General features: G+C 38.6%; 2 protein-coding genes across 4 annotated transcripts in view; one reads left to right on the top strand and one right to left on the bottom strand.

The window, feature by feature from the left end:
• ABCA1 (ATP binding cassette subfamily A member 1) overlaps positions 1–6,671 on the top strand; it is a 125,352-nt gene extending 118,681 nt beyond the window's left edge. For all 3 annotated transcript variants that reach the window (XM_032860758.1, XM_032860760.1, XM_032860759.1), the window contains exons 45-50: positions 1,350–1,491; positions 1,888–2,022; positions 3,010–3,113; positions 3,681–3,773; positions 4,427–4,670; positions 5,290–6,671. In XM_032860758.1, the coding sequence (XP_032716649.1) occupies positions 1,350–1,491; positions 1,888–2,022; positions 3,010–3,113; positions 3,681–3,773; positions 4,427–4,670; positions 5,290–5,430 (859 nt within the window). In that variant the 3' untranslated portion in view covers positions 5,431–6,671. The remainder of the gene's footprint in view (positions 1–1,349; positions 1,492–1,887; positions 2,023–3,009; positions 3,114–3,680; positions 3,774–4,426; positions 4,671–5,289) is intronic.
• Positions 6,672–12,365: 5,694 nt separating this feature from the next.
• Positions 12,366–24,034, bottom strand: LOC116869471 (protein NipSnap homolog 3A-like). The gene is made up of 6 exons (XM_032860752.1): positions 23,884–24,034; positions 20,747–20,957; positions 18,838–18,993; positions 16,702–16,851; positions 12,902–12,988; positions 12,366–12,809 (listed from the first exon to the last, which is right to left on the bottom strand). The coding sequence occupies exons 1-6, from the start codon at positions 23,974–23,976 to the stop codon at positions 12,733–12,735; spliced, it is 774 nt and encodes a 257-aa protein (XP_032716643.1). The 5' UTR covers positions 23,977–24,034; the 3' UTR covers positions 12,366–12,732.
• Between the last annotated feature and the right edge of the window lie 2,165 nt (positions 24,035–26,199).

Genomic DNA, 26,199 nt, shown 5'->3' with positions numbered 1-26,199 from the left:
GGAACTTTTCTGACCATGACCCAAAGTAGCAAATACATTTACCTCTCAACCTAGTAAATACACAAAATCACATAAACAGGCATATCTTTAAAGAAAAAAATCTGATTATGACTCACTAAATTTATTTTGTCACCCGCTAATGGGTGATGGCTCACAATTTAGAAATAGTAGATAGGGGGCTACTAGCCAGTAACATTTGAAAAGAATGAGGGACTTAATGTACTCATGGGTCCCCCCTTTTGTCTCTTATCAGTTTTTTCCATAGCAGGGTAAAGAAGGTTTAAGAGAACCAATGCTGAAATAGCAGGCCTAAGACTGCATCTGCTTCCCCAGGCTCATTCCTTCTACCAGGCTCTTGGGGTATAAAGCAGTGGGAGCAGTAACTGGCTCAAACTAAGGTTTATCCCAGTGACCAGTTGTAAGAGGCTGGCTTGGGCAGTGTTGCTGTGTGGGCCAGGCACAGTGTCTGTGGGCATTTCAGTCATAATTCTGGAAAAGGCTGGACTTCGGAGTGTAAAACAGATAGGCACAGGGTAATGAATACTGCTAACAGGCCAAACAAAGGCCAAACACTGTCCAAGGGTGGCGGCTGATAAGTGCAGCCATCAGATTGGATGGGACTCTGAACTTCTCCCACATCAAGGATCCTTAACCTGAGATTGGCTTCATAGAGTGCAAAAGCTGCTTCCACCAATATATTTAAAGCTGTGTCTGTAGATATATTTTTTGGTCACCAGATTTTTAGAGAGCCTGTGATAAAAAACAAAAACAAAACAAAATAAAAATCCCCAAAACAAACCCCTTAAAAACGAGGAGGGTGCCTGGGCTGGGTAAATAGTGGGGCCAGGCCATCTGGACCATGTTGTGGCCAATGTATGGGCAACAAACAGCAGAGGGAGGAAGGTCACACCCAGATTTGCTGGGCCTCCTCTGGGTCTGTAGGGCCATGAGGGAGACTTGGGAGTAACAGAGTACTTGGTCCATATGACTGGATCACAGGGTCAAGTCTGGGATGGAGACTTAGTGTTAAAGCCCCAAGATTGTGTGAGTGAGGTTGTCGGTAGAGAGAGTGTAAGCAGTTGGGATGGACTTGGGAATCTTGAAATGGGCTGAGCCTGCAGACTGAGGTGTTGGGAGAGCCAGGTACAAGCAGTAGGTGGGCCAGAGGCGGGAACCCTGACTGCCAGGAGGGTTCTCTGGGGACAGAAAGATGGTTCCTTCAAGCTACAGCAAGTGTGCTCACTGGTTATTTTTATCATGTGCAAGTACACTTTTTAGGAACATGAGACAAGGCTGTCCAATCAGTCTCTCTCTAAATGCTTAAAACCTGACCAGTTTTTCCTTTGCAGTATCTTGTCAGACATCCATGAAGTCCATCAGAACATGGGCTATTGCCCTCAGTTCGATGCCATCACGGAGCTACTGACTGGAAGAGAGCACGTGGAGTTCTTTGCCCTCTTGAGAGGAGTCCCAGAGAAAGAAGTTGGCAAGGTACCGTGGGCACCAGAAGCCAGCCTGCCCCCTTCGCAGGCTGACAGTATGCCTTATGGTTTTGGCCTTCACAAATGACCGTTGGCTTCAGGCTCTTTTTACACATGGGTGCAGCAATATGAGATGCTGGCTCCTCGCACCTAATTTGCGAGGTGGGAATCCGTGGCGGAGGGCAGGGGTGAGTGGACAGACACATTCTGCAGAGCAGAGAGGAAGTGCTGTGCCCACCCCCACGAGTTCTTTCCCTTTGCTTTTTGGCTCCTTGGCACTTGCTATTATAGAATCTACTCAGTGAGAAGAATTTTCCTAGTTCTGCTCTGTAAAGAATCATCTGCAAGTGTAAGAAAACATGATAAACAAACCAGACAAAAGTCAAGGTGTGTTTTATTACTCCAGGTTGGTGAATGGGCAATTCGGAAACTGGGCCTCGTCAAGTATGGCGAAAAGTATGCTGGTAACTATAGCGGAGGCAACAAGCGCAAGCTCTCCACAGCTATGGCTCTGATCGGCGGGCCCCCTGTAGTGTTTCTGGTGAGTGTGACTGAGTGGAGAACTCTTGTGTGGGCCTGAATGGAAAACATCACTTTTCTGAAGTCCTGTATGTCCAGGGATATTGCCGGACTGGCTTGGCTAATGGCAAGCCATCCTTCCTCTGACCGGGAACAGCAGAGCCACCTTAGAAAACCAGAGGGAAGTTCTTTTGTTCTTCTCCTTGATACATGTTGGGGTGGCTTTGCCATGCCCTCTGATGCTCCAGAGAAGAGAAGCTCTAGGGCCCTTGTTTGTCTGGTGTTGGGGAACCCTGGCTCGTGTGGCTGTCTTGGATATGTGATTTGAACTTTCTCTGGATCATTCTTTCAGACCATCTGTGTGTTCATCTCCTGAAGATGGAGATTGTGGACACAGCTTCAAGATCCCCAGGGTGGCAGCCGGGTTATAGTCCTAACAGATAGATAGATGGAAAACAGAAGATTAAACTGGACAGGAGCCCTTTGGCCCTTTTTCTTCTGCTTTGAAGTTATTACAGGAAGAAGCCTTAGGTTAAGGCTTTAATGTAATCTGTACCGTTTGGATCTGCAATTTGTTTCTCTAAGACTAGCAAGTGTAATATAACAGGCTAAGCTATAATGAGCTAGAATAAAAAAAGAAAAGTAATTTTACCCAAACCTTCTATGGACTTCAATAGAGATTTCAGACAAAAAGAATTTTTAGTGTATATTTGTCAGTCACGAAAAGATGATTGAAACTAAATAGCTTTTTCCTTCCCTTTCTATTCATTTGGAGAAATTTAATTTAAAAAAATTTTGAGTTTCCTACTTCCTACATATTAGTAAGAGTGAACTGGTTACAAACAAATACACAGTTTATTCTTGTATGCGAGGTCTGATTTTTTTGGTCTATCAAGAAATAACTAGAATGGTAAGCTGGAATGTAGGCTATTTTAAAGATGCTTCTGCATTTAAAAAGAAATCTTTGTGTTTTCAGCAAGTAATAGGGCTTATTTTATTCTAATTACAGGATGAACCTACCACAGGCATGGACCCCAAAGCCCGGCGATTCTTGTGGAATTGTGCTCTAAGTATTGTCAAGGAAGGCAGATCAGTAGTGCTTACATCTCACAGGTCAGTAGTGAAGACTGGGCTTGGTATCTGTGTTGTGTATATTTATGTTTTTCCAAGTAGTAATGTGATCATTGTATAAAAATTACAAAATGTGGAAAGGCAAAGAGAAAATGTGGTAATCACCTGAAATTGCATCACGAGGACATAAACATTGCTGTCATCGGGCTATGTATCTTTGCAGTTTTCTCATGCGAATCTGTATACACACACACACACACCAGACATGTGTGTATATTTACAGGCAAAAACGCAAGCTTTGTACTTAGTCTGTTCTTTTTCACTTCGTATTTTGTGTACATTCAGATGTAGACAGTATTCCAATAGGAAATACCCTAGTTTATTTAACTGTTCCTCTTTTTGTAGACATTTGGACTGTTTCCAACTTTTTTTTTACAAGTATAAACAGCACGGCAGTAAACAGCATCGTCCCTACATCTTCATGTATTTGTAATAGGAGTCAATTATGCCCTAGGATGCTGGAAATCTCTCTCTTTGAAATTCCAGATGTCACATGATGTTCGGATGGTTAGAGCAGCATCTAAAATAAAAATCTCTGTTTTCCCACAGTATGGAAGAATGTGAAGCTCTTTGCACTAGGATGGCAATTATGGTCAATGGGAGGTTCAGGTGTCTTGGCAGCGTTCAACATCTGAAAAATAGGTAACAAAGATAGTATCTTTGGGATAACCCCTACTGAGGACACTTGTGTTTATTCTTTTTGTGAGCATATAAATGGTGGCTCTAAAAATAAAGGGAAATAAACTGAACAAAATGGTATAGTGGAAAGAATAAGGGCTTTGAAGTCAGAGCTGCTTTTGAATTCTCTTTACCTTCTCCTGGTGTGGGCCCTTGGACAGATTGCTTAACTTTTCTGAGAGTCTGTGTCAGAGGAATATCTGCTTTCTGGCTTTGCTAAACAAATGAAATGGGGAATTTTACATACGTCAGTGTGGTCACAGCATAATCTTTGGGGTCAAACACAAATGAGTCTATACCCTGGCCCTACCACTTAGGAGATCTGTACCATGGGCAAGCGACTAGCTCCGTGGGCTTCAGTTTCTCTGTAACATCTGTCGGACTTCACATGTCCAGGTGAGGAATCAGTGAAATCATGTGTCTGAGGCACTCGGCATGACACGTCACATAGACTAGATAATCAGTAAATGGTAACCAGTTCCTTCTCTTAGTTATTTCTGGGTAAAACTTTTGGGAGCTTCCTTTTTCATAGCACCAGTTGGGTAGGGTTACATACCATTTTGAGAAGTTTCCTGAGGATCTTCCATCGTTTTTTCTTTTTTTTTTTCTGCTTTCAGGTTTGGCGATGGTTATACAATAGTGGTACGAATAGCAGGGTCCAACCCTGACCTAAAACCTGTCCAGGAGTTCTTTGGACTTGCCTTTCCGGGAAGCGTCCTCAAAGAGAAACACCGGAACATGCTACAGTACCAGCTTCCATCTTCACTTTCTTCTCTGGCCAGGATATTCAGCATCCTCTCCCAGAGCAAAAAGAGACTCCATATAGAAGACTACTCTGTTTCTCAGACAACACTTGACCAAGTAAGCTTTGAATGTCTAAAACAGATGGCCTTTTCAGGGTGGAGATTCCCGATCCCTGTCCCCCACTCCCATTATGGGTCCTAGAGCAGATCTGACTGAGCTTGAATCGGATTTACCATGACTCTTGCTTTTTACTAAACCACCCTGAAGGTGTAAGGAAGATGATTCTATTTACTTTTGAGGGTTATTGTGAGAATAAGCTGTAATAATAATCACAGTAACTTATCATTTTCTGAGTACCTACCATGGGCCAGACATTTTGCCAGGTGTCTTATCCCATTTAAATTAGATAACATCAAGTACTAATCAGATTCTGGAACTTAGTAGATATTCGGTAAATGTTAGTTTTTGTCTCTCTTCCCTTTTAATCAGGCCTCTCTGAATCAAAATAGATGATCGAGTAATTGGTGATTTGAGGGGCAATAGAGAAGCTCAGTTTTCAAATGGTTAATGTGTTTTTCCAGTGTCCCCTCTTCCTCACACACAGTTTCCTACTTAATCTACTTATGCGATCTTGTATTCTCCTATGTGACTTAAGCTCCACACGGTGAAAAATGCAACCAGAATAAAGGAGGAGCAAGGAGAGAGCTATTTATAAAGGCCAACCTTCTTTTGACAGGTGTTTGTGAACTTCGCCAAGGACCAAAGTGATGATGACCACTTAAAGGACTTGTCATTACACAAAAACCAGACAGTAGTCGATGTTGCGGTTCTCACATCTTTTCTCCAGGATGAGAAAGTGAAAGAAAGTTATGTATGAAGAATACTGTTCATACAGGGAGACTAAAAGAAAGGAGGAACTAGCCCTTCCTTTGCACCACGTCAAGCGTTCCAAAAGCAAGAGCTGGACGTTTTTGTGGGAAGAAGTAAACTGGATACTGTACTGATACTATTCAATGCAATGCAATTCAATGCAACGAAAACAAAAATTCCATTACAGGGGCGGTGCCTTTGTAGCCTATGTTTCGTATGGCTCTCAAGTGAAAAAGACTTGAATTTAGTTTATTACCTTATACCTATGTGAAACTCTAGTATGGAACCCAGCGGACAGATGGGTTTGAAACCACACTTTTTTTTTTTTTTCCTTTGTAGTCTCACTGGGGTTGCAACAATAATTAATCAAGTAATCATGGCCAGTGATTATTTATCAAAGTCAAAAGGCATATACATCTTCATTCAGTAAGCCGTGCCATGCCAGGACACTGGTTTCCCGGCAACACATCCATTGCTGGCGATGAGTGTGCCAGAATTACTAGTGCCAAGTTGCTCAGAAAGCCTGAAGGACCGTGGTGTGTCATTTACACTTTTGCAAAAGCTGTTCTGCTTTAGAGTCCATCAGCATCATTATCAGGTGACAAAATGGTGCCCTGGATGGGGAAAGTCCTGCTTTGTTTCCCTCTTTGATGAGCTGCTCTGGTGTGGCCGTAATGTGCAAGTGTGGGTGGCTCAAGACAGCAGAGACTTGGTTCCATTTTTAGGTTGTCCCGTGCTTGGAGCCATGGGTCTCCAGGGCCCCTTTTCTGGGACTCGTTAAATATACTAAGATCCTGGTGAGCAGTAAAGAGCTGGCAAACCGTTGAGGCTACAGGCTGCTGAGGCCAAGTCATGGGATTGAAGACGTGGCTTGTTCAAACCTAGGGAGGCCTGTGTCCATTTGTCCTGGTTGTCTGCTAACACGGTACATTGCATCTCAAGATCTTCCTGTCTGACATGAGTGTAGTATTATTTCTGGCTTTTTAAATTAATCTAGACTATGAAAGGACAGAGTTGTATTTTAACAAAATTCTTTGTATTTTTGATGTTGTTTGGAATCTTATGGTCTGTCAGTGACATGTGAATCCTTGGAATGGCCTCTCTGTAGAACCCCGTGGTGCAGAGGAGTAAGGCCGTACTGCCTCACTGGCTTTATTTCTCATGGAAGCCTGCATGTGGGTCCTCTGACTAGTGCCTGGTGACCAGAAAACAATGTGGTGGTCAAGATCACATGACAACATTATATTTGAGTTTAAGATCATTTAAAATACTCTTAATCTCGGTTTGTTAATCAAGTATTTTTTGAGTGTATGTTTTAGCTGAACTGACTATGTATGGGTGGATTGGGTGGGGAGAAATTAAGTCTCAGTAGATGTCCTGTGCCATGTTATTCAGCTAACAGGTTTACAAATAGAGGTTGTTTTGTTGTTGTGGTTGTGGGATCCCAGTGAAAGAATACTGGGCAGTTTTTTTGTTTTTAATAGCGACAGTACAAAAGCCAAAAAAGTTTGTCATAAGGGTTACAAGACTAAACAATGAATACTTTCACAAAAAAGATCACGAACTGCAAAACTTGTTGAATAACACAACTTGTGCTTATGGGTATTTTTGGTACTGTCAAATAATTGGCTTTGAAGATCTTAGGTACCCCATGCTGACAATCTCAAATTTTTCATCTCTTCAGTCCTAAGTTTCTCATGAAAAAAATAACAGCAAATGCCCTCACGTGAAATATATTTGACTTTTCTGACCCAGTCTTATTTTTTTTAGTCAACAAACACTTTAAGAAGTATTATTTTACTAATGCTTAATGTGATCTGCTTTGAGACAACAAAAATATTTGGGGAGTACTACTGGGTGAAATTCAAGCCATCTTTCAATATCATTATTAATTTCTTTTTCTAAAATTTAAATATTAACTCTAAAGGTATTAAGATTTCAGATCTATTTCAAATCTGTATTTTTTAAAATTTATAGAATGTTACCACAGAACTTGTTTGGAAAAAAATGACTTAGAAATTAATGCCAATATCTTCTAAAATGATAAACAAGTAATGAAGGCACATTTCCAGTAACTATTGGCATGATGAGGTCATTATATTTTGTCCTATCTTTAATGATATAAAATTCATAGAGTAATTTAGTTTTTCCTTATTTAATATTTTTCAAAATCAAACTTTTGTTAGTTTTCCCATTTTACTAGAATCATGTTTTAATTCTCTATCTTATTAAATCAGTGAGCAGCTCCTGGCTTTAATTACTCTAACTTCAAGGTCATAGTTTAAAAAATCAAAAGACACTGTGAACTGTTTCGGAAAACAAAATACAAAAAACAATTCAATATAGATTTACAAGGATGTCTTCTGAAGCTAGAAGCAATCTGTAGCTACACACTGACTTCATACTGTTACCATTTAGACTATCCAAATAATCGTCTTTTACATTTTCCTGTGTAAACCTAATTCTAGTACAAATTTCTACCAACTCTCTACTCAAGTAAAATTTCTATATATTCCCTGTGGAAATATAAGTATGTGAGTTTCCAAAATTCTCAAAAAAGAAAGTGTTCAGAGGCTGCCAGCTTTGCTTCTTTTGGACACCTTGGAAACTCCATTAACAACTGTGAATATGAAAATACAAAAGAAAACAATCACAAAGCCCTTTATACATAAACATCCAGTACAGCTCATTCTTAAAAAACAGCCAAACCTCAGACTACTGTATTTCCATATCTGTACTGAAAGCGTGTGCATTGTGGCGATGAAATGCTGCACATCTTTCAGTCACTGTATAGTAATCATTGACGAAAGGGATTTGTCTGTTTTCTTCTCGTGGTTGTATATATCAGGTAAATTTTTTTCCAAAGAGCCATGTGTCATATATAATATTGAACCACTTTGATACTGAGATATTAATTTGTACCCTTGTTACTATTTACTAGTAATAATAAAGTACTATAGTAATATAGCTCTAATTCTCTTCAAAGTTGTTGCATCCCTTTTATAGAATGTTTCTATTTCCATAAGGGTTAAGTATTCTTTCTTCTTATACCCTAGAATGCAGCTATGTTTTTGTGCTTTTTCTTTATCATTGGCTCTTCATTCCAAGCACTTTATGCTGTCTCTAATGGGATCTATTTTTGCACTGGAATATCTGAGAATTGCAAAACTAGACAAAAGTTTCACAATAGATTTCTAAGTTAAATCATTTTCATTAAAAGGAAAAAAAGAAAAAAAATTTTGTATGTCAATAACTTTATATGAAGTATTAAAAAAGGCATATTTCTATGTTGTAATGAGTCACGAAATAAAGCTGTGACAGTTCTGCTGGTCTGTGCAAATTTATTTCTATGCATTCGCAGCACCACCTACTGTTAAAGCTCATAACGCCGTTAGAAAAGTAAGAAATTTCCGTCCACTTCTAGTGGGGAAGCTCTTTGACTCGAGTAGAAATTTTAGAAAAGGCTAAATGTCCTGTTTCTCACAAAAGAGAACTGAAGGGATTACTTGGAGACAAAGGGTGTTTACACTTTCATAATCAGTTAAGATAGTAAATAACAAGTTTAAGAGGTTGTTAGGTAAAATGTATTCCGCTTGATTTTGAAGCTATAGAGATCTCTGAAAATACTCTGTAGCTAAGCCTGTTTGATAAAAACGTCACTGCTTTATTTGGTATTTAAACTACAAAGGCCGCCTTCAGATGTCTTTTGTTTGTTCAACTGAAAACACGGACAGAGTGTGGCAAGGGTATTGGCAGGGTGTGCTGGGCGTGGTGGCCTGGGTGAGCAGGTAAAGTGGAAGAAGTAGAGGAACAGCGGAGGTGCCTTCCCTTCCTCCTGTAAAAAGTGCTGGGCAACCAAAAGCCGGGGCCATGTGGGGCTGTGATGAGACTTGTGGATGTAATTTTTATAGCTCACTTGCAGAGTCTCAGGAAAGCTGTCTATCTCGGTACCTAAAGAACCTCCATCAAACACCCCCTCATAGGCAGCACAGCAGAGTCACGGCTCTATGTGGGGCCTCCTCTAATGACCGAGAGGACAGGTACTGAGTGAGTGGTCCTTTGCTAAGGTGTGCATGCCACTGCATTCGGAGAAAGGATCTCGGTTTGTGAGTGAGCCTTCTTGACCACTTGGAATCAGTGTCACAGCTGTGTCTTTCTCTCTTAAAGTTCACATTACAGTGACTTCAGTGAAATGAAAGAAAACTGTGTTTCTTGGTGAAAAATGACGATCGAGAGAAGAAAGCTCCTGAAAGATGAAAAGGCAAGTAATTTAGATAACCGTGTAAGTCATCCATGAGTCTGGAGGAAAACCTTCTGTCTAGAGAAGAGCCTATATAAACATTGGTAGGTTCAAAAAACCTTTGAACCTTTGAAATGTTAATGTATGCATTAAGTACGAAAAACTAGAAGGGAAAAAAGCTACATTTTTTTAAAGTGTTTTACTGTGTTGTCAGGCACTTCATTTAATCCCCAATTAACTACCTGCTTTATGAGGTAAGCAGTACCATTTGATGTATGAGTAAATTGTGGCTCAGTGGATAAAGAAAGAACTTGTTTAAAGTTCAGCGGCTACTAGAGTGGCAGAGGGTTCTTTCTGGTGAAGTTGAGTATCAGATACAATTGCCCTCATAAAATCTGCCTGGCATCATCATACAGTAATTTCACCAATATTTATTGAACTCTGTTGTGCGCCATATTTTCTAGGCTCTGAGGTGCAGTGTTCAAGACTGAATTCCTGCTCTACTGAAGTTAAATTTCAGTGGAGAAGTCTTACTTGCATTCACAATGGATGTGTAGACAAATGCATATAATACACTCAGACCACAGTAAATGCGAAGAAAATGAGCTATGGTAATAAGTTAGTGATGGAGAGGAGTCAGAAATGGTGCCTGAAGAGTGACGTTTGAGCTCAGATCTGATCAAATAAGCAGGAGCCAACATTTGAAGGGGGGCAGAGAGAATGTTCCTGGAAGAAAGAATACCTGGTGCAAAAGCTCCAAGTGGGAAAAAGCTTGAAAGGTTGGGGAAGGAGGGAGAGGATCCCAATGTCTCAAGTGGTGGAAGAGGCAGAAACCAGAACCTATAGGGCTTCGCAGGCCATGTTAAGGTATCTGGATTTTACTGTTAGTGGCAATGAGGAACCACTGGAGAGTTTTAAACAAGGTAATGGTTTGATGTAATCACTGTTTCAGAAAGAATGCCGGCTGTGTGGGGAGAAGAGACAGTAAGGAGGCTAACAGATGTTGGTGGATTGAGCAAGGGTATAGCAGTAGACACAGGGAGGAAGAGTAATGTTCAGGATCTATTTTAGAGACAAAGCCCACAGGAATTGCCGACAAGCACCATGTAGAGGTTGAGGGCAAGAGAGCTATCAAGGTGACTTCTAGTTTGTGGCCCAAACTAGGTAGATGGTTGTGCTAAAAGGGCCATTCATACATCAGTCTGGTGCTCAGGAACAATGATGGGAAGGAAGATAAAAATGTGTAAGTCATCCCCACATATATGGTATTTAAGCCTTTCGACTAAATAGGCTGACCTAGAGAGAACGAAGATAAGAGAACATTCCTGAGATCCTACCCACATCTGAAGAGACGCCAGCAAAGGAAAGAGAGGGTCTGGCCGGTGAGGAGGATTATGGGAGTATGACGCCATATACTGATGCTCAGAATCAAGTGTTTCAGGAAGGCAAACGTGGTCAGTTGTGTCCAACACTGCTGAGAAGATAAGCAAGGTAAAGGCAGAGAAAATGACTGACTTTGGTAAGACAGAGGTCCTTGGTGCCCTTGAGAAGAGTCCTTTCAGGAGACTGACAAGGATCAGGTTGAGGGAAGAGTAAGAGGTAAAGACGGGGAATATACGTCAATCTACTGAGAGCTCTGCTTTACTGAGAAGCAGGAAACATGCCACTAGCTGGATCACAAAGCTTTTATCTGGATTCTTGTCTGTCAATAGTGCAGGTTGCTCCTGAACACCATCTCACTTTTCAATTTTTTTTGTTATCTTTAACCCTTTAAACATTTCTTCTCTCCACAGTCTGCTGTACTTTATTTTCCAAGTTTCCCTTAAGACAGCTAATTCATGATTTACGATTTTATACTTTTAGAAACACAAAATAAGATAGCTCTAAATATAGACTCTCGAGAGAGAGCTTGTAATTACTAAACCTAGTTTTAGAAGGCAGGTGCACTCAACTAAAATGGATATTAAGGTGTTTCAAGAAAAACCCTAGGATCTGTGGTGGTCCTGAAAACTTTCTGGGATTATTATTATGTTATCTTCTTGATGTAACTTAACATCTACAGTAAAGTTGTGAAACAACTATGACACTACCCTATAGCAACACAGTATAAGTTCTAGAGGAGACAGTATAAATATGAAACACAAAAAAATCTGCAGAATGGGTATGTAGGCTTTTATTCAGGCAACCATTCTCATAACCATAGATATTTTTAAAACAAATAGGTGTCCCAAGTATCTTTGTTAGTAATCCAAAATGAACAAAAAATTAACTGTTAAATGAACACATTTCAGTATATAAAACAAGTCTTCCAAAGTCTTTAACAGAGACCTAATTACAGTATTTTCCAAGTTAGAGTGACTCATAATTAATGTGAAAACCATAATTAATACAGATGACACAGGTGATACTGTACTTTGCCAAGGTAAAGAAATATATTTGATCTTAGATTCTTTTTTTTTTTTAAAGACATCTATTTATTTATTTGACAGAGAGAGAGAAAGAGAGATCACAAGTAGGCAGAGAGGCAGGCAGAGAGAGAGAGGAGGAAGCAGGCTCCCCGCTGAGCAGAGAGCCCAATGCGGGGCTCGTTGATCTTAGATTCTAAAGACTCCCATTTGATCACAAAATAAACCTACTGAGCAAAAAAAAAAAAAAAAAAAAAAAAAAAATCTCAGAAAAAATTGACATGAATAGACATTATATATAAATTTTAAAATATCAGGTACAAAATGTAACATCATTTGAATATAAAATATAAAAGCAAAGGGTTGTCAAAACAGAATATAAGAGATATTCTGAAACCAGTGAAAAATCAAGATCATCAAGTAGTAGCAACTATTTCTAATGTGTAGCAGACACTGAAATGCCAAGGGGAAAATGAACAGAACTATTTCCTGGGGTGGAGAGGAACAGGAAGGAAGCACAGAGCTGGCTTTAGAAGTGCAGAGACACAAAAGATTAACTTACCACCTTCTTCAAATACAACTGAGAATCTCTTAGGAGAATTTAAGCACCATAGCAGACACATCTTACAGCAGTTAATGCGACGCTTCGTATTTCAATGGAAAACTATTTCAAAGGTGAAAATGATGTAGGAATCAGAAGCATATTCTGCTGAGACACGAGGTAATTGACACTCTCCCGAACTGGAAAAACACATTTCATAAGAAGGCATATAAAGTTATTGACCGAATCAAATTTGTTGTACGAATACTTCATGCCTCGTGAAATAGCTTACCAGCTGCCACAACCCTGGGATCCTCATGAGACTGATGTCGCCCAGCTGCACGACTGTCTGCACTCTCGTTCCACCAAAGAACGTGAACTGCAGAAATAAACCAAAAAGGGCTTCTAAAGACTATGGCGTTACCACAAGAAATACAGAAAAACTAATCAGAAACATTAAGTCTTGTTCTTTAAATCAAAATAGTGAAAATCAAAAAGGTAAAATTAAGTATGTTAGTAATAAGATTTCAGAGGGGGTCAGAGATTTGTGAGACAAATTTATAAATTAATAAAACTAGTTTTATAGATGAAGAAAAGCTGGAAAAAAAAAGTAAGTAACACCACGAAAGACACAATCAAGGCTAGACCCAAGTTTTATGACTTCCTACCATGTTTTACTTTATTTAAAAAAAATTATAAAAAATGTTTATTACTGAAAATTTGGAAAATACAAAGAAGAAAATTAAAAGTAACCTGATTTTAACAACCCAGAGAAAACCTCCACTGATACTTAGTGTATTTCTTTTAAAAACATGAGTAAAATCAGATTAGGGTCGTACTGTATATTATGCTTAGTATTTTAAAAAATCAACACTGCTTATTGTTTTCCATGGCAGTAACTTTAATTTTTAATGACTATGTGAATTCCTTTTTATGTCACTATGTGACAACTTTTTAAATCCCAACCCTTTATTGTTGATTATTTATATTATTCAAAATATTTCAGGATCCTATAAAATACTGGATTTTTTAAAATAATTAAACATAATATACGTTAGTCGTGTAGATTTTGGAAAATGCAGATAAACAGAAAGCAGGAATCATTTCTATTCTACCATCCTAAAATAACCACTTTCCTATTTTGGTGCATCTCTTTCTATATTTATGTACATATGTATTTTTAATATGTTTACATGTTTATATACATAAAGTGTGTACACTATATAAGGTATAGGACCTATATGATGTGTGTTTGTGTGTTACAAGTATATTACATACATATAAACATGGGGTCATACCACATTGTTTCCAACATTTCCTTATTGTAAACAATGCTGACATAAACTTCCTTAGAGCAGGAGTTGTATGTGTAGCTGTAATAATAATAATGTCAAAGACAACTACTACTGACATTTTTGGGGTGCTTACTTTGTGCCAGGGTTGGTTCTAAGAGTTTTGCATGTATTAACTCATTTAATTTTCACAATAATCTTAGGGTATTATTATCCATATTTTACCGATTAGCAATTTAAGGCACATAAGGTGAAGAAACTCATGTGATGTCACAAAGAGGGCAGGTTAAGTGGTGGAGCTGGGATTTAAAGCCAGGCAGTTTGGTTCTGATTATTTCCTCAATATGAACTCTAAAATTTGAACTGAGAGAACCAAAGAATATTTTGTATATATTTCTACATGTACAGCAAACATATATACTGTCCTCCACAAATTATGTCCTGATTTATACTCAGCCTATTATTATCTCTTATGCTGAGAGGTAATTTAAGATTAAAAAGTGTGCACACCTTTTCAGTAGTTTTTTCTTATAAAAGTTATAGATGTCCATTATAAAAAATAGACTTAATAAACATTAACCTTATCATGAATATCATTTACATCCTTTCAAATTTCTTTCCTATATAACCTAACACACTACACACCTATGCATATTTCCTAGAATATTGGCAAAAATAATTTAAAAATTAAAGCTTTTTACTTATATTGCCAAATCTTGGGGAGGTTAAAGATTAACACAGTATGACTCTATACAGTATCTAAGTACTTATTTTTCCAACCTATCAAATACTATATATAAATATGTCTTTATTAGGTAAAAATGATATCTCATTATTATCTTAATCTGTATCTTCTATAATATATACATTTAGTAGTCATGTGCATATCTAACTTTGCATAAGTCTTCATTTTCTTTTTGCTTTTGAATTTCATTTATGGTGTTTTGGGGCATGCAGAAAGAGTGTGCTTTTTAAAATAGAGTCAGGGGCACCTGGGTGGCTCAGTGGGTTGGAGCCTCTGCCTTCGGCTTGGATCATGATCCCGGGGTCCTGGAATCGAGCCCCGCGTTGGGCTCTCTGCTCTGCAGGGAGCCTGCTTCCTCCTCTCTCTCTCTCTGCCTGTCTGTCTGCCTACTTGTGATCTCTGTCTATCAAATAAATAAATAAAATCTTTAAAAAATTTTTTTAAAAATAAAATCATCAATTGATTTTTTTCCTTTATTGTTCCTTTGTTTGTTTTTTGGCTTAGAAATACAGTTCTCATCCATATTATTAAACACATTTTAGGGGCCCCTGGATGGCTCGGTGGGTTAAAGCCTCTGCCTTCAGCTCGGGTCATGGTCCCGGGGTCCTGGGATTGAGCCCCGCATCAAGCCTCTCTGCTCAGCGGGAAGCCTGCTTCCCTTCCTCTTTCTCTCTGCCTGCCTCTCTGCCTACTTGTGATCTCTGTCTGTCAAATAAATAAATAAAATCTTTAAAAAAACCCCCACACATTTTATATGTTATTTTATATATTTATATTTTATTTTAGTAATTCTATAACTATGTTTTGTCTACACTTAAATCTATATAATCCATTTGGATTCCAGTTTTGTATATGGTGTGAGATAGACATCTAATGATTTTCACAGTTTTTCTCCTCTTGATATAGTTTCCAAGTTAAAAATAACCTTTTCTGTATATTCTGATTATTTTCTTAGGATATACTACTAGAAGTTACATTTCTGGGTTAAGATCAGAAGCTCAGCTTTGAGTGTGTTAGGTCTGAGATGTCCACTAGACATTAAATAGGAAGTTAAGGAGGCAAATCAATACGATGAGTCTTTCAAATATTTTATTAGCTATTCTTAGTCATTTATCCTTCCAGATGAACTTTACATACATTTTTAAGGGTTTGCCATAAAAAACTCTCTGAAATTCTGACTGCAGTAACTTTCTACTTTAAAAGTTAAATGCCCCAGATATATGTCTTAAAAATAAATACATGGGGCACCTGCCTAGCTCAGTCAGTGGAGCAAGTGACTCTTGAACTCACGGTTGTGAGTTTGAGCCCCACTTTGGGAGCAGAGATTACATAAATAAATAAACTTTAAAAGTAAATAAATAAATTCAGGTATGTATATTTACCCGTAAGCTGTGTATAGCCACACTGAAGTGTTAAGAGGTCATTACAAATCATGGACATGCATTATTTCTAGCATGTGAATATATCAACTAACATTTTGGTTTTCTTACTCCTATGTCATATATATACATATATATATGTATACACACATATTTATATGTATTTATAAAAATACATACACACATATATGTAGATGACATATAAAGACCACAATGTTAACAGTATTATCTCTAAGGAGGGGGAAATATTTTCTCCCCTTAAGGCATGTCCATCTATTTAGTATGTGCAAAAATATGTACTACTTTTTCATTCAAGATGATCTCTTTACCCCAAGTAATACTATTTTAAAAAGTCAATAAAAGTATACTTAGAGGAAAAAAAGGATGAAAGAACAGATTTTTTTTTGAGGCTCTTTGCAGTTTTTTTAATCACTTTGATGAGTCATGGAAGGCATGATATTTCATTTGAAAAAGGCTTTATGAGGTGTTAACATCCCAAACAAATAAGATATAAATCAGGTTTTTTTTCAACCCTTCAAATTATTAAAAACCCTAAAAATTTGGCAATAAAAATGTAAACATATGCCATAATGGAAAAAAGAAACAAACTGACCCAAGAAACTTAATAGATCACCAACATACTTTGTAGTTTCATAGAAGAAATAGACAACTATACCTCTGTTGAGTTCTCCATATTCTGTGTGGAAAACGCCAATTAGTTTTGAGTAGCCTAGATCCACATGGGCATTAATTGCCCTTTTAAATGCATCGCCCCATAAAGCTGGCCCACCGGGCTTCATCTGAAAACTAACCAGTTCGTAGACTCCTAGAGTAGGGAGAAAAATAATTTTACAAAAGATATTCAAGAAATTTCTAATCAGGTTAGTCCAATTCCACTGGAAGGCTAATCTACATACACCGATTTGGAAGATCATACACATGTACATGGTATGTAGATATATTTACGGATTATGGCATTAGTTTTCCTTGCTTTTATGTTTTGAAAGTCCTTGTCCAAGTTTAAGGATCAGTTGTTAAGCTTATACAGAATAACAAAAAAGGGAAGATCTATTAAGTTATTATCTGAGATTTTTTTTTTTAAGATCTTATTTATTCATGAGAGAGAGAGACAGAGGGAGAGCACCAGCAGGTGGAGAGGCAGAGGGAAGAGGAGAAGCAGACTCCCCAGTAAGCAGGGAGCCTGCTGTGGGTCTTGATCCCCAGACCTGGAGATCATGACCTTAGCCGAAGGCAGATGCTTAACCATCTGAGCCACCCAGGTACCCCGGAAATATTTTTGTTAAAAGATTTTATTTATTTATTTGACAGACAGAGATTATAAGTAGGCAGAGAGATAGGCAGAAAGAGAGGAAGGGAAGCAGACTGCCTGCCAAGCAGAGAGCCCGACTCAGTGCTCGATCCCAGAACCCTGGGCTCATGACCTGAGCCAAAGGCAGAGGCTTTAACCCACTGAGCCACCCAGGTGCCCCTGAAATATTTTTAATCTATAAACTCTGTTAATAAAACAAATACTGAACATTTATAGAAGGGCTAGGATTTCTGAGCTCCCTGAATCTGCACTTTTGGATAAGAAATGAATAAGAAAAGCATTTTCTAATCTCCTGTATTTCCTCTTCTTTCCAATTTTGAGGGGAAATACTTTTTGTTTATATAATTTCCCCCTACAAGATTACATTTCTAATAGGAACAAACGATGGATCCAGTGATGTCTGAGTTTATGAGCGGGGGTAATAAAAACTGAAACAACTGGAGGAAATGATTTTATTGTTCCTAAATATCCAGGTAAATACTTGAAAAGCATTTTGCCTTCTGATCACAAGTATGGGGAAGGTAGAGAAGAGGAACTAGGGGACAAGTAGCTTTGAGAAGAAAAAGGAAAAAAGCACAAAGTTATTAAAGGGTTATGAACAACACAGAAGAAGAGAACCAGGATTTGACATTGTCTAAGAAGCCACTTAGTTTTTAGATAGTGCTGGAAGCCTGTGGAGAGGTCTAGGTGGATAAGGATTCAAATAAGACTTTTGAATCTCTTATACTCTAATATACACTACAAAGTTAGGAAAAATGGGGGAAATAAAATAACATTTAAGTTAATTAATACTTCTAAAAATATGACTTTTGTTTAAAACAATTTTAAGGTAAATACTTCCTTAAATGAGCAAGAAAATATAATCAGCAAGAAGACAAATCTTTAGTAATTATTTTCAAAATGAGAAATAGAAGGAAAGCAAAAATGTTAAATTATAGTAATTTAATTTAACAGTTTAATTCATTCCCCTAACACAGTCTTACAGGCAAAGATATCCCTTAATAATTCAAGATTAGCTGTAATTTGTGTTTAAAAAATACCAAACTATGACAAAATTTCATATGTCATCTTTCACCTAACCCCCAAATTTTCAACCTTTACTCCCCGCGTCAACTTTTTATATTTATACCTCAATTTTAAGAGCTTTTCCAAACTGGAAAAAAAAGTTCATCATTCAGTGCTCATTGTTTTAATAAGCAAAGATCTAAAATTTATTCATCTCTATAATCATAATATATTCCTGTATAAAACACAGCATTACTTTTCCCAAGGGAAGTTTACTTTTTTAAGTAGACTCCATGCTCAGCGTGGAGCCCAACATGGGGCCCAAACTCACAACCCTGGGATCAAGACCTGAGCTGAGATCAAGAGTCAGACGCTCAACCAACTAAGCCACCCAGGTACCCCTGGAAGTTAAGTTTTTATAGCTTGCAATATTTTTTCTCCATCAGAATTCAAAGTAATGAACGGGGAAGGGTTTACCTTCTTTTGCAGGCTTTTCTAATTTGCACCAGGGTACCAGGTAAGTAATCTCCATCTCTTGTTTATCTGTAAGACCCAGATTTGGAGTGAGAGATTGTTGCCATTCCTTATCCTTGGCCACAGCTTTCCGAACTTCAGTTCGATGGGCAAAATTATCTAGGGGATGAAAAGGAGTAAGAAAAATAAAAACTTAATTAAAATCACCTCTATCTCTTTTGGATTTCATTCAATTCAGCAAATGTTCATACGGGCCACTTAAGGACACCGTTCTATCCCTGGAGCTATCAACATAAATAGATGTGACATCTGTCCTCAAGTTTCTCATGGTCTAAAAAGGGAGTAGAAATTTAAACAACTAATGATAATGTCGTGTAGTGGGGTTTATCGGTTCTACCACTGTAGGTATTTGTGTGACTTAGGTTAAGTTACTGAATCTTTCTGTTCCTGTTTCTTACTCTGTGAAAGGGGGATAATGACATAGTATCTCCCTCCAGGATTGTTATGAAGAATAAATAAATTAGTACATGAGAGGGGCTCTGAGCAGTATTTGGCACCTAGACAGCACTCAACATATATTAATTATTCTTATTATTTGAGGCATTTAAATGATAGTGCCCATTTAGAGAAAGACTATTTTTTCCTTGGTGGTGATGGTGAGTGGTCAGGTCAATGTATACTCTGAATTAAATTTAACACAAATGAAAGGAAGATGTGCTTTTTAAGCCTCCTCTTTGAACAGCTTCCAAAGAAAGAGTGCTGATTCTCTTTCTTATCATCACCATTCTTTTTACCCAGTATTTATTTCTCTTATGTTTGTTATTTACACATTTACTAAACATTTAGGCCTAGTACTGCACTAGGGTCTCATTAAAATTAATGGTAAAGGCGTTTTCTATGGTTTATATTGGGGATCTTAGAGCTTAAGTGAGTTATATCAGGATTTTTCTAATGATTTTTTTTTTAACAGGACCTGAGTTCACCGGTGGCACATTAAAGCATAAATTGTGTTTCAATGGGTTTATTCTATAACAATACGGGAAACCCCTAAACTAGGGCCATGATAACTATGGAATGACACTTTTCATAGTAAAGTATTTAATGACTATTAAGTTTTGGACACTGATGATCAAACACTAAATGAAGGTATTGAAATTCTCTGGATTTCATTAAGTTCTGACGTGGACTTCACAAAAATTAGACACTTGAGTAACAAACATCGTGGGGATTGAGCAACCTGTTCTTCTTTGACTATTAAACCAGGGGTAAATCAACTTCAATATGGGAAGAACTCTGATTGGCTTTACTTCCCTGTAACAGCACAATGACAGAGAATTTCCTGAAACCCTGAAATGCACAAATGACACCGATATGGTTTTCTCAATATAACAACTTATTAAATCTCAGTGGTGGGTGAGGCCTAGAAGTTAATTATCATCCCCATCAACCTCTACTACTCCAAAGCCCCTACATATCTGAATTGTTTCTACCAAAATCCAGATATCCAGCCATAGCTTCAACAATAAGAAAAAATAACTCTATCTTCCTTTATGATCTTAATTTACTTGAGCTCTTACAATCACTGCTTTAATTTTTTTTCATAAATCATCTTTATGACAAACCACTGTATAATTTTTCTGAGAATTAAAGTCTATCTCAGAAATTTATGATTTGAAATATGAGATGCCACACTTTCCCATTTATGGTAACATAAGAATTTGGGCAAAGGATTGTTAAAGGTGTACCACTGGGAGGAGGAGTCAGAATTCATTTTTTGCTGCTGTTCCCCTTTTTAAAAGTTTATTTTAATCTGTGGGCATTTATACTAATTTAGATTCAAGAGCTAAGCGTTAAGTAACATTTAACAGAACGAAAATCGATACTGAACCCCACAGCTGGAAAAAAATCATACCATACTTCCAAATATGAAACACTTTATTCACTTGGCCTCCAAATTCTACACTCCAGAAGCCAACCAATTCAGAGTGAGCTGTCCGAAGATGTATGTTTTTCTTAATATTTTCCAGAAACTCATTCATCTTTGAGGGCTTAAGGCAATAAGTACGAAATTCATAGAATGTTCCATCGTATTGTCTTGGACCCGTAGCAAAAGATGAGCACACCTGAAGACAGATACGGCAAATTTAAATATTTTGGAAAGGTAGAGTTTATAATATTATTACAACCATATCTGAATCTAGAAACAAAGGGCATGCATTAGACTCATAATCCACGTTTGTACTTCTTTTGTGATCTCTCCTTAGACATTTGTTTAGAGAAATGTCAATAAAAATAACTAACCTTAAGTATGCTGAACATACAGTAACTGTTTCTTAGTGGTGATCCACTGTTAGCCACTTTTTCATGAAATTTAATCATGAGAAGGCCCAGAGGTCTTAATAAAAGTCCTTTACTCGAGAACTACAACTAGGATTCTAATAAACTTGCAGATTATTTATTTAGCCAATATTTAGCCAATATTCCATTTTTAGTCAATACTATATGTCACAATTACACATTTAAGTGAACTTTATAAAATATGCAGGTGTTTTGGCAAGTAAAATGGAAATGTGTTTACTAGCAAAAAACTCCCTTTTAGGTTTTTCTTAAAAATAAAAATTGCTATTCAGGTCAAAGTATTTCCCAAATCCAACGAAGCAGATCACTGATAAAAGATAGGAATGGACTGTTACTATCTATTCAACTGCATTTTAACATACTGGTCGACTGTATGAATGCTGTAAAGGAAAAAATCAATGAATTAGAATTGTCTGAATCATTATTAGGTTTAATTACAGATACAATGTGAAGAAGGGCATTTAACCCATCCAATTTTATCAGATTGATGAAAATATCCCTGAAGAACCTTAGTTCTTGTTGTATTAGTTGTAGGCTACCCATAAAAAGTTTTCTTCTAATCTAGGCCTCCAAGTCTGAATAAACTTAACTTTAGATAGGAAATGCCTCACTAGAGGGGCACCTGGGTGGCTCAGTGGGTTAAAACCTCTGCCTTCAGCTCCAGTTGTGATCCCAGGGTCCTGGGATTGAGCCCTGCGCATCAGGAACTCTGCCCAGCAAGGAACCTGCTTCCTCCTCTCTCTGTCTGCCTCTCTGCCTACTTGCGATCTCTGTCTGTCAAATAAATAAATAAAATCTTTAAAAAAAAAAAAAGGAAATGCCTCACTAGAGATTATCTTGTGTATAAATACATGTGCATGTGTATATACCCACACCCACACAGTCCTATGGCATTTTCATTTATAAATTCTTCTTACTGTAGGTTTGGTTATCATGAACCAGTTTCACGAAGTTTTGTTTTGTTTCATGAAGCTTATTAATCAAAAGCTTTGGTACAAAGCTATGGACAAATTTTGGGCTTATGTGACTACTTGGTACATCAAATGAAACCAGTAGGCTTCTTTATCTGACATAATTTAGGTTAAAACACACAGTTGTCTATGTATTTATGAATAATTTTGTAATTATAATTATAAAATTGAGTTCATTCCATTCACGTCTCCTGAGTTAGGTTCCTACTGCCCAAGTGTCTAAGCTTACTTGGAAAGCAAGTATTCCCTCCAAAAACTACTGCAGATACTTCTGTTTTTGCTGGACATGCTTTCTGTGTCATTTTAACCACTTTTTAATATAAGAATGTTATCCAAATAAACAACTGCCTAGTATTATAGTTCAAAAAGTATTACAAATAAAATATAACGGAACAGTGTGGTATTTATAACAAAAGCTTTTAAGTCATTTTGTCAGGGTATTTGTATTTGGAAACAAATATGTGGTCAAAGGCATGTATTTTTATTTTCCAAAGAAGAAACAGTAAGAGGGAAAAGCCCACAGATTGGAAAAACAAGAGTGAGTGAGATAAGTGAGTGTGCTTAAGGGGAGGTGACTTTTGTTAAGGGCAGAAACTACAAGGATTCTGGGGTAGGATTCATTAGTGTTCTAGGCTCCCTTATCTCCAAATAAGGGCTGATTTTCCATAGCACTGACTTCCAATTCATTTATGAGACCCACTGGCTGGCATGTAATAATCAAAGTTCAGAATAAAGTTGTCGGGATAACTCTTGGCCCTGCCCCTGTAGAGTGAGAATCAGGAAACATTAAAGACTGGATTGCTAATCTTGGGTGAACAGGCCATCGTTGGTTCCTCAGTCTTCAGCAGAAAATCTGTCTCTAGAGTAGGTTCATCCCCTTCCGCTTGCCCCCTTCGAGAAAAGTACAGGCCTAAATATCAGAGGGGAAAAAACCTGTAGATGCACAGAATAGGCCAAGCCCGACAGATAAGGCTGAAACACAAAAATCTATTATGTACGTTTTTCATCGGAGGTTAAATGACGTTGTCATCGTCATGTATGCTACTCGGTTCCTGGCTTGGACACCCCCCCCGCCCCGCAAGAGGCAGTGGACAGGACGTTCCACCACCGGCACCTGGCCCATCTCTTCAAGGTTCTCTGCAAAATGCTTGGAAGTTATGCACGTTTCGTTTAAACACAGGGAGGCCGGTTTTTTGTTTGTTTGGTTGGTTTTGTTTTGCCAGGAGCTGGTTGACCTATTTCTCCTCTACTTTAGCTCTAGAGGCGGCGGTGGCTTGTCAAACAACAAAATCAATAGGAAAGGATAGACCAGCAGGCACCGGGCACGGGCCCCAACATGCCAAAAGCTGAGCGGCTGGGAAGCAAATACGGAGCATCCGGAGCTTCAGTAGTGTCCTCAGGGCCGCCTGGCACCTAGGCCACAGACATCCTGTTCACGGTTCCTCGAGAGCTGGCCGGAAGGCGACACTGGCCAGCATACTCTCCCCGACTGGCGACACCCTTCCACCCGCGTATCTTAGAACACCCCAACTCCGGGATAAGGGACCCTCTCTGGAATTAGAACGATCTGCGCACGCGAACAGACTGGACGCATGCGCGGCACTCACACGTCTGGGCGAGCGAACCCAGTAGCGCATGCGCGGCATCACTGGCTCCTGGCAGACAACCCTCCTTCCCCCCCAACCAGGGCACTGTTGGTGCTTTTCTGGGCGGCGGGTACCTGAGGCGCGAGCGTCCGCGCAGCCAGAGCTCTAGTCAGGACGCTTCGGAGGACAAGCATGGTGGGGCTTCGGGCGCTGGGAAGGACAGCCATCTGGTACTCTTTCTTAGATTCCTCCTGTTACGTCTTACCCGCCTGGAAAAGAGCAGCGACTAGACTACTGGCGGACGCAGGCTGGGGCGGGACTCGGCGGCCTCAGCTCCGCCTCTGGTGCCGGAGGCGCGCGCACCGCCCCGCAGGCTGGCTTGCTGGGTGGCCCAGTGCCCGGCGCGTTCGGGCGGCCAGTATCGTGGTCCTGGGCTTGTTCCTTCTGACACTCTTACCCCAACGTCAGAGGGGACATTTCTGAGCCATCACCTCATCTCCACGCGCAGCTGAGCAACAGTTCTTAAGAGTTCGTGTGCAGACTGCGAGTGCTTGCCGTTTGAGGAGGGCGTCTGATGCGTGCGCGCATAATGCTGTGCATTTAAAATCATGGAGGTCTTTGCCGTGCTTCATCTTTAGTCGGGGTGATTTACGTAAAGACCAGGGAGCCTTATTTTTCCCTCATGAGGTGCATTCTCTTTCCCCGATCGCCACCCAGCATGACCTCATAAGGCTTCTAATGTATCTCCCAGGAGCTCACTGCAGTGGATGCATCAAACTTAGTATTAAAAGTCAAATAGTTTTGTAAGCCTTGAAACATACCAGCAGACCTCTGATCTTGTTCTCCTTATCCCTGATTATTGGTCCCCAGAATAACTATTTTCAGCATTTAACACTTGTTTCTTTTGATGCTTTCTTCTCGTTCTTTAAATTACAGGCTTTTTCTGGTGTGTCCTGGTATTTTCAATTTTAGATAGTGTCTGTTGCTTGGAAAATGAGGATTTCGGTTTCTTACATACCACTCCCTCAAAATAACCTCCTCTTCCTCATCTGATAATGGGTACATTACAGATTAATTGTCACATTAATTTATAGTATTTAATGTTTACATATTTATTACTAATTACATATAATTACACAGTGCATAATCACACTCACACAATAGTTACATTATTGTATACATTGGAATAATACAGCTTATACTATCAAGAATAGGGAATTATTACAGTGATATCACTCGTGGTTGTATTGGTTGTGCCTTCTTCAAAGACTTGAATTATCTGTTCAGAGGGATGCTTTTTAAAATTATAATTCCAGAGTGAGTGAGTAAGTTTTTCTGGGTGATAGTCATCGTTTTTAACCAAGTGAGACAAAACAAAGCATAATCTGTGCCTGGGCTGGATCTTACTTTATGTTTAAATTTGTTTTCTTGGACTTTGCCCCCTCCCTTTAATTAACAATTTATTCACTCATTTGGCCCCTAATTATTAAATTTCCTCCTATGCCTCAGGTACTTTTCCAGAAGCTGGGGTACGGAAGTGAGCAAAAGGCATAATCCTTGTTCTTGGAATTTATAGGTTGAGGGAAATATTAACAGTAAAAAGAAAAATAAATAATGGATTAATAAATACTCTGAGAGAAAACAATGTAGGATATGAACAGTGGAAAGTTCCACTGGAGGGGGATAGCAGAGACTATTAGCTATTTCCCATTATCCATTCTCCCTGCTGCCCTCTTTTTTAAAAAATTAGTAATAGAATGCTTGTAGCTAGATGCAGCTGTGTGACTAAGCTCTGGCCAGTGTAATGTGTTGGTGCATTTATAATGTACTCTAAGTGATCTTAAAGCAGTGTAGGAGGGGCAGTTCTCTTTTTCGTTTCTTCCTTATTTCTGCATGCTGGAATATGGGTGTAAAGGCTTGAATTCTTGGGTTATGAGGTAGAGGCCACATGCTGGAGATTGGACAACAGGAGAGAAGCAGCCTAGGTTCTGACATCATGGAATACCGTGCTGAGAGTCTTGGACTGCCCATCTCTGGAGTTCTTTTACATGAGAAATCCTCTTCTAGTTTAAGCTACTGTTAAATGGGTTGCACGTGTAATTTTTTAAAATTAACATATATTATTTATTTCAGGGGTACAGGTCTGTGATTCATCAGTCTTACACAATTCACAGTGCTCACCATAGCACATACTGCCTCCCCAATGTCCATTACCCAGCCACCCCATCCTTCCTACCCCGCTCCCCTCCAGCAACCCTCAGTTTGTTTCCTAAAAGTCTCTTACAGTTTGTCTCCCTCTCTGGTTTCATCTTGTTTCATTTTTCCCTCCCTTCCCTATGATCCTCTGTCTTGTTTCTCAAATTCCTCATATCAGTGAGATAATATAACCTGTGATTTTTTTTTAAAGATTTTATTTAAATAATTTGACAGACAGAGATCACAAGTAGGCA

Source organism: Lontra canadensis, unplaced genomic scaffold, assembly GCF_010015895.1.
Source record: "Lontra canadensis isolate GAN:19392208 unplaced genomic scaffold, GSC_riverotter_1.0 scaffold19, whole genome shotgun sequence".
NCBI classification, from domain to species: Eukaryota; Metazoa; Chordata; class Mammalia; order Carnivora; family Mustelidae; genus Lontra; species Lontra canadensis.
This window is presented reverse-complemented; position numbering and strand designations above follow the sequence as displayed.